Raw genomic sequence first — 14,226 nt, 5'->3', positions numbered from 1 at the left:
TGAAATAGTTTTCTCTTTGAATTGATCTTCATGTTCTTGGTGTCAGAGCCTCATCAAATTATAAAAAAAGATACAAGCCAGTCAACCAGTACACTGCTATTGTATGTGTTGGAATTACCTACCACAGTTTTCAAGGGTCAAGGTCCTCTCTGACTATGTATTCTTGAGTGTTAGTCACCACTAGAATGAATGAATGAATGAATGACGTTTTCTTTTCCTGTCAAATCGTTTGGCAACCCATCCTTTCCGGGATTAATTGAAACCTAAACAAACATTACAATGATTCACTGTGATAACTCTTTCGGTGTTCTGTGCTTTACAATAATTCAGTGATAATTGCTGTAGCAGTGCAGAACTTCAGTAATATAAAGCCATCTTCTCTTTGCTGATGGCTTAAGGACTGGTAGTGGGCTGCTAAAAGCCTGACGCTCATGAGCGAATGGAATGAAATGGTATGGGAGTGATGGCTAAATCCTTCTGATTCATCATTTATACACTGTGTAATTATCCAGCCAACTATTGATTTGATATGTTTCGATAGACGCTTTGTCTTCTGGTAGGTTTATTTAAAGCCAGTCACGCTTTCATGTTTGAATAAAAAAGTAGATGTCAACTGAAATTGTCATTGTGTTCAGTTAGAGGTTCATCAAAATGGGTTCTCTTTAAATTGAACTATTCTAGGCGTCAGAGCCTCATCAAACTATACATTTTTTTTGTTGGACTTTCTTACTTCTGCCGGTCGACCATTACAATGCTATTGTACAAATTGTCCTTATCTACCACAGTTTGTTTACGTTTCCTGTGAGGGGTGAGTTTGGGTCAAGGTCCTCTATGACGATGTAGTCTTGTTAGCCACCTGTTGCAGTGCAGAACTGCACTAATATAAAGTATTCTTCTCCATGCCAATGGCTTTAGGGTTGGCTGCTTAAAAGCCCGACACTCCTGAGCGAGTGGAATGGTTCTGTTATGCCAGTGTCTCCCAGTCAAACGGATGAGCACTCAAGCATGGGCATCGTCTGGGCACGGGCACAACAAACGTCTCATCCCTCTCGCTCTCTCTGTTCTCTTTCACCTTCTATCACACATTCTCATCCTTACACGGAAAAGTACAACACACACACACACACACACACACACACACACACTCCCCCCTCTATCTTAGTCTCTCACTCCATTTTCTTTCATCCACTCAACCGCTCTCTCCATCTCATCCTCACTCCTTCTTTTCCCAGTCTCCTCTCTCTCTCTCTCTCTCTCTCTCTCTCTCTCTCTCTCTCTCTCTCTCTCTCTCTCTCTCTCTCTCTCTCTCTCTCTCTCCGCCTCTCTCTCTCTCCGCCTCTCACACACTCACTCATACTCTTTCCCGGTGCTCTCGCAGGACGCTAACAGTCAGATTAGCACTCACGTTTCTTATTCGTGCTTCACATTTGCAAATCCCTGCACATCTGTTCTTCCCAGAAGCTATCTCAACGAGTGCAGTGAGTAGTCGACAGTGCTTCCATGAGAAAAAAAACTCCCACTTGCACATTTTGACTACTTTTCTTTTTGGCAATATATATATTTTTGTAATCTGTTTACTTCGTTATATAATCACTTTTTTTCTCTTCTCGATTTCCACCTCACGATCGCCCTTTTGGGTGCATTTCACATTGGGTGCCAGCCGGCAAGCCTTGACAGCCCTGTATGTCCATATGACATGGACCATATTACACCCTGCATGCCTTCAGAAAGTATTCATACCCCCTTTACTTAATTCATACCCCTTTTACTTAATTAATTGTTGTGTTACAGCCTGAATTCAAAATGGATTCAAATATATCTTTTTCTCACCCATCTACACACAATACCCCATAATGACAAAGTGGAAACAGGTTTTTAGAAATGTTTGCAAATGTAGTAAAATAAAGTACAGACATATCTAATTTAAGTCCTCTGAGTCAATACTTTGTAGAAACATCTTTTGGCAGCGATTACAGCTGTGACTCTTTCTGGGTAAGTCTCTTTAACAGCTTTTGAACACGTGGATTGCGCAACATTTGTCCATTTATTCTTTAAACAATTCTTCAAGCTCTGTCAAGTTGGTTGTTGATCATTGCTAGACAACCATTTTCAGGTCTTGCCATAAATGTTTAAGTAGATTCAAGTCAAAACTGTAACTTGGCCTCTCAGGGACATTCACTGTCTTCTTGGTAAGCAACTCCAGTGTAGATTTGGCCTTGTGTTTTAGGTTATTGTCCTGTTGAAAGGGGGAGTTTGTCTCCTATTGTCTGGTTGAAAGCAGAATGACCCAGGTTTTCCTCAAGGATTTTGTCTGTGCTTAGCTCCACTCTGTACATTCTTTATTGTGTGAAAACGGTTACAAGCATATCCATTAGGTTTGGGCGGTATCCATATTACTGGCTTAGTACACAAGGGGCGCCAAAAAACAGAAAAAAGCCCATTAGGCATCTTTTACCAGAATGCTAACAAAGTTATCCAGCTAATAAAGTTATAGATATGTAGGTAAGACCTATCGAATGTCATTTTTTGGTGAGCTTGGACATTGACAAGCGAATGTGAACGAGAGATATTATGCAAATGAACAAATGTTTGACGCATGCTTGTCCTGAATGCAGAGTCTGGGAGTCGCTAGGGCAACGGGCCGGCCTGCTCTGCTTGGATAAGATGGGGCAGGAGCAGATGGTCTAGAACGGAGAGGAGAAAAAATGCAAGGAAATCAAGCTGCAGTGGTAGCTGTACAGATAACTCATTCAAAGGGTTTTGGCTTCTCAAACACGGCAGAAAGCTAACACAATATGATGCCCCGTGATCTTATTAATTCAGCCACTTACTTAGATAACTAGCAAGTTAAACTTAGATCAACCTGTCTCAGAATTGTTTTGTTTTTCGACCATAACGCATAAGAAATATATTGCTGTTTTGTAAATGCAGATCTAAAATGCTTCTTATTGTAATTTTTGCAGCATCAAACAAATGTGCTTCAGTTGCACTTTTCCACTAGGAAGAGAATTCACGAATGAGCATTCTATCAAACGACAGCGCTCTGACTGACGTGTAACTACTTTTCTCTGATAGTTTTCTCAGTGTAACCAGCCTACTTTTCTCCGGTTAAATGCAATATTAACTTTAAGCAAAACATTAGGAAATGTAGCTGGTTACATTTTTTTCTATAATAGACATTAGAAATATGATGGCCATGCATTGTTTGTTAAAAAAAAAAGACTGCTTTTTCATTCTTGCACTTTTGTTGTCACCTGATGAAAATTAAGCTTTTTTTCTGCTAAATGTGTTGCACTAATGTATTTTCTGTGAAGGAAAACTATAGCTGCACATCGGTGATCAGTCTTTTGAAGCAAAAAAAAAGACTGGTTACTTTCAATATAAAACGCGATCCCTGTCAATACACAGCTGGTCTCAGCTGCTCCCACTTTCTCCCGTTGTGCTATTTACAAACAAACACATGACTGGTTCAACTGCTCTGGGGAACAACGGTAAGCTTCATAATGAAACATAATGTGAAAGATGAAATGGAGAACGCGATCTGCTTTATCTCCTAACCTATTGCACAAGTTGACTGCAGGTTTTTACTTAAAAAGTAACTACAAATAATAAAATGTACGGTATACCGTCCAAGCCTAATACCATAACATGATGGAGCTACCACTGTGCTTGAAAATATGGAGAGTGCAGTATTTTTGCAGTATTACTTTAGTGCCTTCTTGCAAACAGGATGCATGTTTTTCCTTATTTTCCCCTTGACAATTCGGTTAGTATATTGGAGTAACTGCATTTTAGTATTTTGGTCATTTTGCAGATGCTCTTATCCAGAGCAACTTACTGTAGTGATTCCATAAATGTTTCTACAACATTGTTGTAACTACAGTTTTGTAACTACAATGTTGATCCATCCTCAGGTTTCTCCTATCACAGCCATTTAACTCTGTAACTGTGTTTAAAGTCACCATTGGCCTCATGGTGAAATCCATGAGCGGTTTCCTTCCTCTCCGGCAACTGAGTTAGGAAGGATGTCTGTATATTTGTAGTGACTGGGAGTATTGTTACACCATCCGAAGTGTAATTAATAACTTCACAATGTTCAAAGGGATATTCAGCAATTGCCTTTTTTTTCCTTTACCCATCTACCAATAGGTGCCTTCTTTTCGAGGAATTTGAAAACTTACTAACTCACTACATTTCAGCTTTAAATTTTGTAGAAATGTGTAGAAATGTCAAAATACATAATTCCACTTTGACATGATGTGGTATTGTGTGAAGGTGACCATTTAAAATGTAATCCATTTTAAATTCAGGCTGTACCACAACAAAATGTGGAATAAGTCGAGGCGTGTGAGTATTTTCTGGGTCCGGTTATACCCCCACATGGCTGTAGGAAGTGTTATGGAGTGTTACAGTGCTATCCATTTCCCTCTTTGCCTCCCTGCCTCCCTGCCTTATTACACGCCTCAAGCTAACCGCTATCCCTGGCTAGCAGTAATGATGAGTAATGACAAAAAGCACCTCAGACTCAGACATAAGATACAGTAAATCTGAGGTGAATAAAAACTCTGAAATCCCTGAAAAGTGAAATGTCAGTGACAGGTGTTTTGGAGTTCTCTCTTTTTCCACGGAATCTTTCTATTCCCCCCTGAGGCGAAATGTAGGCCTCTCTCTCGGTTACAGTCCTGCAGTGCAAGTGATTGAGTTACAGGGAGCAACAAAGGTTTTTGAAAGGCAGGCCGTAGGAAAAGTAGGAGAGGTGCCATGGAGCAGTGTCTTATCATTCTTCGGTATATGGCACACTAGGACAGTGTTATAGACTCTCTGCCATATCTAGTGCACAGCAGTGTGCGATTACCACTTGCCTATACACGGGAACCAGGCCCACGCCCTGGCTTTATTATAACTTATTATCGTCGGCGGTGGGCCGGTCCAATGATCTCACTTTTTTATTGCTTTCGATAGCAGGTCATTGTGACTTTTTTTTAATGTTAATGTTTACTTAAATCGTGTTGAAAGAGATTTTCTAGAGATTTGTCTGCTTAACAACTGAGTCATTTCCTATTGCTTTAGCCCTGACATGACACAACACAAGCCTGCCTCATGATCAGATATATTTTTAAAGCCCCAAATAAAATGTGCATGAGAAACCACATCATAAACGTTGGGTAATCCTCGAGGGGAAACAATTGTGCACCCATCCAGAGAAGGATTGCTGACTAGCCTACTTTCTAGTGTGCCGTTTTGATGGTTCCACCACTGATCTCCTTTCAGTCATCGGGGGTGGGGGGGTATTGTTGTGAAATGTTAGTCCTAACAGGTCTTTTGAAAGCTCCTCTGTTTGCTCAGCTGAAAGCTATAGGCCCCTCATGGCATATGGCCTGCTGTAAAACACCAGGCCTGTCATGTAGAAACAGACAGCAGGGGCTGATGTCAATACCAACCTTCTACCCTACCATATTCCCCACACTGCTGTGCACCGACACCTACCTATGATTAAAATAGGGAGGAAGAGAAACTCATTCAGTGCCATCTTTCCTTTCTCTTTTTTTCTTTGTTCTCTTTCAAGTGCTATCTACATACTGAAAAATACATTTTTCCTAAGCGTTTGTGTTTGATCCCCATAGCAGAATGCTGAATGCTCTTTGAACTACTTTTTGAGTGCTGGCCTTATTGTTTTTATATGTATGGACTAAGACAATTTCCATCTAAAAAGCTGGGAGTGAAATGGTTTTCCATAGAGAAATTTTTTATTAATTTCTCTTTCATAAATCTTGTTAAGGATCCAGCGTTCCGTCAATGGGACAGTTGTAAATCATGCAGCGCGTTATTTTAGAGAAACAACAGGTCAGTACATATACAGTGGGGCAAAAAGTATTTAGTCAGCCACCAGTTGTGCAAGTTCTCCCACTCCCATGAGAGAGGCCTGTCATTTTCATCATATGTACACTTCAACTATGACAGACAAAATGAGAAAAAAAATCCAGAAAATCACATTGTAGGATTTTTTATGAATTTATTTGCAAATAAGTATTTGGTCAATAACAAAAGATTATCTCAATACTTTGTTATATACCCTTTGTTGGCAATGACAGAGGTCAAACGTTTTCGGTAAGTCTTCACAAGGTTTTCACACACTGTTGCTGGTATGTTGGCCCATTCCTCCATGCAGATCTCCTCTAGAGCAGTGATGTTGCTGGGCAACACGGACTTTCAACTCCCTCCAAAGATTTTCTATGGGATTGAGATCTGGAGACTGGCTAGGCCACTCCAGGACCTTGAAATGCTTCTTACGAAGCCACTCCTTCGTTACCCGGGCGGTGTGTTTGGGATCATTGTCATGCTGAAAGACCCAGCCACGTTTCATCTTCAATGCCCTTGCTGATGGAAGGAGGTTTTCACTCAAAATCTCACGATACATGGCCCCATTCATTCTTTCCTTTACACGGATCATTCGTCCTGGTCCCTTGGCAGAAAAACAGCCCCAAAGCATGATGTTTCCACCCCCATGCTTCACAGTAGGTATGGTGTTCTTTGGATGCAACCCAGCATTCTTTGTCCTCCAAACACGACGAGTTGAGTTTTTACCAAAAAGTTATATTTTGGTTTCATCTGACCATATGACATTCTCCCAATCTTCTTCTGGATCATCCAAATGCTCTCTAGCAAACTTCAGACGGGCCTGGACATGTACTGGCTTAAGCAGGGCGACACATCTGGCACTGCAGGATTTGAGTCCCTGGCGGCGTAGTGTGTTACTGATGGTAGGCTTTGTTACTTTGGTCCCAGCTCTCTGCAGGTCATTCACTAGGCCCCCCGTGTGGTTCTGGTATTTTTGCTCACCGTTCTTGTGATAATTTTGACCCCACGGGGTGAGATCTTGCGTGGAGCCCCAGATCGAGGGAGATTATCAGTGGTCTTGTATGTCTTCCATTTCCTAATAATTGCTCCCACAGTTGATTTCTTAAAACCAAGCTGCTTACCTATTGCAGATTCAGTCTTCCCAGCCTGGTGCAGGTCTACAATTTTGTTTCTGGTGTCCTTTGATAGCTCTTTTGTCTTGGCCATAGTGGAGTTTGGCGTGTGACTGTTTGAGGTTGTGGACAGGTATCTTTTATACTGATAACAAGTTCAAACAGTTTCCATTAATATAGGTAATGAGTGGAGGACAGAGGAGCCTCTTAAAGAAGAAGTTACAGGTCTGTGAGAGCTAGAAATCTTGCTTGTTTGTAGGTGACCAAATACTTATTTTCCACCATAATCTGCAAATAAATTCATAAAAAATCCTACAATGTGATTTTTCTGGATTTTTCTTTTCTCATTTTGTCTGTCATAGTTCAAGTGTACCTATGATGAAAATTACAGGCCTCTCTCATCTTTTTAAATGGGAGAACTTACACAATTGGTGGCTGACTACTTTTTTGCACCACTGTAAGTGCCTTATATCGGCTGAAAACTTAAATTGTTGTTAAAATAACTGCACTGTCCAATTTACAGTAGCTATTACTGTGAAAGAAAATGCCATGCTATTGTTTGAGGAGAGCCCCTAACAACAAAACACTTTTTTTAACGCGATAGGTTTGATCAATTCACCTCTGAAGGTGAAATGCGTACTTACATTTTGAAATCTACCTCTGATTTATCATCCAAAGGGTCCCAGAGATAACATGAAGTGTCGTTTTGTTAAATAAAATCCTTTTTCATACCCTAAAAAGGTCCATATAGCACGCAATCAATTTTGTATTTCCACTCGTTCAATTTGCAAAGAAAGGAATCTGTGAAAATCCCACCCTAAATGTTGTTTGAACAAGTCAAATCACATTAGTATCTATTCCTCAGAGGTCCTAGAAGGTAACAAGACACTATTTCATTAGGGGTGTAGTATATCCTTTAGGACACCATATTTGGTCAGAGAGCTATGCCTTCATGGCACGCCGACGACTCGGGCGGCCATCACTTGAACAGCTGTATCTTTCTCAAATAAGCACCAATCGGGGTCAAAGCTAGCTAGATAGCCAATGAGCTGGGCTTTACGGGAGTATCCGGAAACCATGTATATGTCGTAAACTGTAGGTACTTTCCTTGTACGACAGCATGCCTTTTCATTTTGGACCAAAAAATTATAAGGATATTCAGAGTTATGAAAACTGGTTGTTTTGCAAATGTTGAACCTATAATGTGGCTACTAATACTTGGAAAGCTGAATCAAAGTCCAAGTATACAGATTTGACGATATTCTTGCAGAAAAATGGAATACGAATGTGAATGTGTCCTTCACGATTTGCCCAAATGACTCTGGGGACTTCACACTAAAAGTCTTGTAGGTCAGTCATTCTTCAAGTTATCCATCAATTTTGCACATACGCCGCTGCCATCTTGTGGACACTATCGGAATTATAACCAGAGTGACAGCTATAACAGTGACCTTTCTCTTGCATTTCAAAGATGGTGGTAAAAAAACACTGGTTGGTTTTCTCTTTGTATTTTATTCTACCAGATCTATTGTGTTATATTCTCCTACATTCACTTCACATTTCCACAAACTTCAAACTTTTCAAATGGTACCAAGAATATGCATATCCTTGCTTCAGGGCCTGAGCTACAGGCAGTTCGATTTGGGTCATGTCATTTAGGCGAAAATTGAAAAAAAGGAGGCTATCCCTTTTGGTTTTCCATATAATTTATTTATTTATCTTTTACAATAAAAGAGCCCTAAGAACTAATGATTCTCTTTTCTCCCAGGGGTCATCAGAACCCAGGAACTCCTGGACCATGAGACCACCCCGCACTACTGGCTGACTGTGTACGCCATGGACGGCGGCGTGGTGCCCCTCTCGGCCTTCGTGGAGATCTACGTGGAGGTCCAGGACGTCAACGACAATGCGCCACAGACCTCTGAGCCCGTCTACTACCCATCGGTTGCGGAGAACTCGCCCAAGGACGTGTCCATCATCCAGATCGAGGCGGTGGACCCGGATGCCCGGGCCGGCGACAAGCTCTCCTACAAGATCACCAGTGGCAACCCGCAGGGATTTTTCGCCATCAACTCCAAGATGGGTAAGACTAAGGCAAAGGCCGCCACTTTGCTGAATTGAACTTTATTGATTCCCAAGGTGGAATTGAATTCTCGCAGGCAAACATGTGTAGTGCTACTATGCTTTAAATGAAGTGCATTGACAGAATAGTAAAGGTAGATAGAAAACAACCAGTTAAGTTCATGCGTGTTATTAGTGTTATCCATTTGTGGTACAATGAAATGTATTGGAAATGGCCTTGTCTTTTGCTTTCACATTTGCTTTGTCTATTCCAATGTGGAATAGACAAAGTGTGTTCTGTAATATGAAACACGAAGCATGTACAGCGCCTTGGATTAATCCTCCCACGTATAATGTGTGGCCAGCAATCAATTAACCATTGCCTAACAGATTGTAGGCAATAGGCTACATACCAACTGAGAGTCGAGTGTATGTAATGTCATGTCCAATTTAATCACTTGAAAGAATCCAACTCCTCTCACAAGGTCGTGAATATCGCTTCTCCATAAAGAATAAATGTAGAAAGAATAGATGTTCAATTGCCCTTTGAGACTTTGAGGGTACATGGGGCCAGTTGTAGGTTATCTAGGTGATATCAATATTTTTGTTCTTGTTTTATAAGAAGCCTTCGGTATCTCCAGTATGCCCATGTGATTTTAGCATGGTCGATAGGAGTGCTGTCTACAGGGGTTTTCCCCACTAACCACAGAGCACAGTGTGTTCACATATGGTGTTCTAAAAATGGACGAACGTTGAATATTTCATCGTTATTCTTGAGGGGGTAAAGCCCACTGGTGCAGACAGTGATTTGACTTCAACATGAGCGGAAATAGGAGTAAAAGGAGTACACGTTGCAAACTGAAGCTTTTGAAATGGAAGCTGAAGTTTTTGAATGTGGATGTTGTAGTTTTTCTTTCTTCAGAGGACTGTGTGTTATTTTTGGTGGGGTTTTGAGGAATTTTTCACATTTTATATTCAGTTGGACAGATACCATGTTTTTTATATATATATATATATATATATATATGAATGTGATTTATTAGTATAATATCATAGAGCTTGACTTTGTTCAGTTGGCTTTCATTACTATTCAGTCTGGACTTCAAATGCCTTATCTGCAGTCCCCATGCCCAGTTATGGAATTACAGTAGTTACCAAAGCAGCGGCTCAATATAAAGTCTGCTAGACTGAATCAAGTCAATCAGCAAAATTAGATTTGTATGTCCCCTTTTTAATAATTAACACAGCATTGTTATTACAAACAAGCTTGTTTACTTTGATTGCATTGTGCAACCTTGTATGTCTTTCAGTAGCTGCTAATTAACAAACTCCATTTAAATCCTTCCTCTGAGTTTTGCGTACTCGTCTCTTGTTGCTTTAAATGCAAGTACTCATTTAAACTGACATGAGGAATGGGCGGTAGAGCAGTCGTCTCTCCAATTTACCCCATTGACTTGTGTGGTCCCATAATCCAAAGGCGGTCCTCCCATCAACAAACTGTGGTTATTTTTGTTATAGCAAGGGCCAATGTAAATGTTCTTGACCAAATAAGGGTTCGTCATATAGCATGCTCTCTCTAGCTTTCCCGACTGCTGGCAACTCTCCAAGGCGAGACAGAAAAGAAAGGGGAGAAAGAAAGAGCGTTTTTTCCCCCCCGTTTTTTTTCTTTCTAATGCGCATTTGACTGCATTTAGATCATTTAGGCATAGATTTGATCATGAAGGTGGCAGTTGTGTGGAAGGTTTGTGTGAGTGTGGGGGTGTGTGTGTGTGTGTGTGTGTGGGTTGACTGTAAGATTCCACTTAGACAGATAAGACATCCTGAACACAGTGGGCAAAGTGTATTTATCTTGCAACGGAGCAGGCATTCTTGAAGTGATTTACAGTAGTGATTTACTAGTAGAGATGAGTTCGGCAGACTCATGCTGTCTAGATAATAGCCGTTGTTGGATTTTAGGAGTTGGCCTCGATTTGAGTTTCTCCTATCTGTAGTTAGTATATAGGGCAGACCAGCCTAGACATGGATGCACACCGGTGATTAATCACATAAGATCTGATCAGCCGAAGAGGTTTAATTTCACCCAAAGTTTTAACAGGATTGTCTGATTCTATTATACTGTGTTCCCTTAAGAGCTCCATTGGTGCCCTCTGATCAATGGGCAGATCCATATTTGACCCCGGCCATTGATTTGGGCTGACATCCAATGATTTTCTTTTGACCTCTTGAGATGGAAAGCACGTCTCCGCTCAATTGTTGGAAACCCAAAGGTGTGTCTGAGAAAGTGAATTTGACGTGTCGGTTTGTCTATTTTCCGGTTAGCTGCTCAAGATCGGCCCCATAGTCGCTTCCACCGTAGTGTATTGTAGTTGGGTGTTTTTGCCTCCCATTCAAAGAGTCTGGATTGAAACTCCACGTTCTTTCTTCGTAACGTATCCAATATGAGTCCGGGTCTTTCGGCGCATTGTTCTTGGAAGTTCCAAAAACGACCCTATTTAGCTACCACAGAGCAGATTTCAACTTGCCCTTTGAACCGAATGCTTCTACTTAGCCTGCATATTACCAGCAAATATGTCCCCCCTTCCGGATTACGGGGTATTTATGAAACTCAAAGCTTTACGGGGCTACTGAGTCTACCTGTTTATGTTCCAAACACGCACCGCTGCTCCGGTTGCTTTGTCGGTCTTCTCAAATGGTTCACATGAAGGACGGTGGTGAACGAGGGATGAAACCCATTCATGCATATCAAAGTGTTTAACTTTTTTTTTTTATTATCAGTGGAACACCAGGGCTCCTAGCGTCAGGTTCGACAAAGAGGTGGTACAAAGAGAAACTTTAACTAAATCACTGCCCCCGTATATGTGTTTGTGTAATTTCTCTGGAGGAGAAGGAGAAAATGAGTGTGTGTGGTTGGGGGGGGGATTTGAGTGCATCTCAACTGTTGCTGAATACATTAACTGTAATATTCAGAAGTGAATGGGACACATTTGTTCAAAGATAAACTTAACTGAATCACTTCTATATGCATTTATATGGAGAGAGAGAGAGAGCATCTCAGCTGTTGCTGAAACATCGTCACAGGATGTTCATCAGCGAATGGGACACATTATCTTTTTATTTTCCATATCACTACCATTAAGACGGATGAACATTGGCTTCGTACCCGGTCGACATTATCAACTCAATATGGCATTCTCCCCACATATTACAGGAGAGCACGCTCTGTAGTTATATGTTCAAAAACAGCAACGGGAGCAAGGCCCTGTTTTGGCATATCTACAAAGCTCTAGAAAGGGGTGGGGGAAAAAATAAAGGAAAAAAATTGTGTGTGTTGTATGTGTGGGTTTTGGCAAACGTTGCATACACACGCATAGCTAGCTAGCTTATTAGCTTTGAAGCTAACATTTTTTCCCTTCAGTCATCTGCTTTAAAGTCTGACAGCTTCAAATGCAGAGAGATGAAGGCTTCTTCTCATGCCACTTTTGGGTCACCCTTTTCCCTATTTTGGTGAGCATTGCAGACACGTGTAGCTTAGCTAACTAGCTAGCTATCATTGAAGCTATCATTTTCCTCCTGTAGCTTATTGCCCGACAGTCCGAGGGCTTCAAACGCAGATGAAGGCTTCATCTTCTGGCTGCTTTTGTGTCACCTTGCCCTTGTCCCTGTGCAGTCCCCGTATCGGCTGGCTAAATCCCTGGACGAAAGGCTTACTTTATTTCTGCAGAGTAAACAAGTCCGGCTGTTTAGTTCCCTGTAACTCTAGGGGTTTCATTTAAGTGCAAGGCCAGCTCTCTCCTTCTCTCTCGCAAGACACCATGGCATTCCCATTCGGAGAAAGCTGACAATGGGAATTCATGGGTTTTGGTGTTTCGCTTGGTCTGGAATAAAAAGAGTTCCTCCCCGCTGTTTGAATGTTTTCTTTTCCCCAGTCTTTCGAAGACGCCAAGGAGAATTGGGTCACTTGAATACTGTCTGCTTTGTGAGATTGACTCCTTGACCATCAATGTATGTATGCAGTCTGTGTTTGTAGCGTTGTATGTGCCTCCTCACATAACTCAGTGGTCTGTATCCAGAGCTGGTGTGAACGACTCTCCCCCTTTCTCCTTCACCTGATCTAGTGCTAACCCACCCACTCGCTGTGTTGAAGTGGATCAGGTTTATCATGATACACATACCACAGGATTCCCACCCTGCCTCCTCTCTCATTCGTCCCTCCCCCCCTCTCTCTCTGTGGGTTCAGCGTCCTTTTCAAACACCGCTCCGGTCGGAAAACACATTTCTGTTTTTCCCACCCTCGCTCGGCTTGACACCCAGCGAGCTCTTATAGAAGTAGAGTTATCGAGTTACCCACCTCCTGCTCTGTACAAGCCTCCACTCTCATGTGCACTCTCCACTCTTTAAATCGCTACAAAGCTTTGGCCTCTCGTTAAAAAGCGACGTGAGGGGCAGTCGTCAGGGAGAGGTGGACGTGAGCTGCCTACCTGCATAGAGGGAGACTAGGAAGACTGTTACTGTTAATGATACCTGGCGAAAGAGGGATTTAAATGATGAAGGCAGCCTGCTGCGACGGGCTTTAAACAATGTCGGGAACTGGAGGTTGTGCTCAAACAGCCGTGACTTCTCGTCGGATGTACACTTGCACTCAGGAAACAGGGAGGGAGTGGGAGAGGTCAGCCAAAGGTCACAAGAATATCGCAGAGTCTGCGATAGAATTAGGCTAACTCGCTGGCAATCCTATGTAGTCCAAAGGTGATAGATCATGTGTTGATGATTATGATAAAGGTGATGATCATTGTGATCTGTAAAGAGCAAGAGCACCAATAGTCTCTGGTTCAGTATTTCAGTGTTTAACTACGATCCCTCTAGGACTCTTTTAGGACGATAGGTTCAAGGTTCCCGAGAAGCGAGATCAAACACTGTCCTTGCCCAAGAGACTATTGTATAGTCTGTTGTATGAAAGTTAGCCTTGGAGCGCAAACACACAAAACCTCCCCTTTCACAATGAGGCACTCAATGTTCTTCACTTGACAACAGTACAGCATAGCCCATTCACTTAGTTCTGCCTCCTCTTTTAGTCCTGACAATGGCATGTCCTGTGTGGGACAGAGTTGTGTGTATACCACATTGTTTCCCCTGCATTTGGCGGCAGCAGTTGACCCAACGTATTGAAATGAATGGGAAAGATAAACCCAGGTTA

At 41.8% G+C, this 14,226-nt stretch overlaps 1 protein-coding gene across 1 annotated transcript in view; it reads left to right on the top strand.

Annotated features, from left to right (window-relative positions):
- Positions 1–14,226, top strand: part of LOC109894162 (protocadherin Fat 1-like) — a 100,343-nt gene that overhangs the window by 15,354 nt on the left and 70,763 nt on the right. Inside the window, 1 exon segment of the mRNA XM_031828463.1 lies at positions 8,740–9,054. Coding sequence (XP_031684323.1) covers positions 8,740–9,054 — 315 coding nt within the window.

Source organism: Oncorhynchus kisutch, linkage group LG7 (genome assembly GCF_002021735.2).
Source record: "Oncorhynchus kisutch isolate 150728-3 linkage group LG7, Okis_V2, whole genome shotgun sequence".
Lineage (NCBI taxonomy): Eukaryota > Metazoa > Chordata > Actinopteri > Salmoniformes > Salmonidae > Oncorhynchus > Oncorhynchus kisutch.
This window is presented reverse-complemented; position numbering and strand designations above follow the sequence as displayed.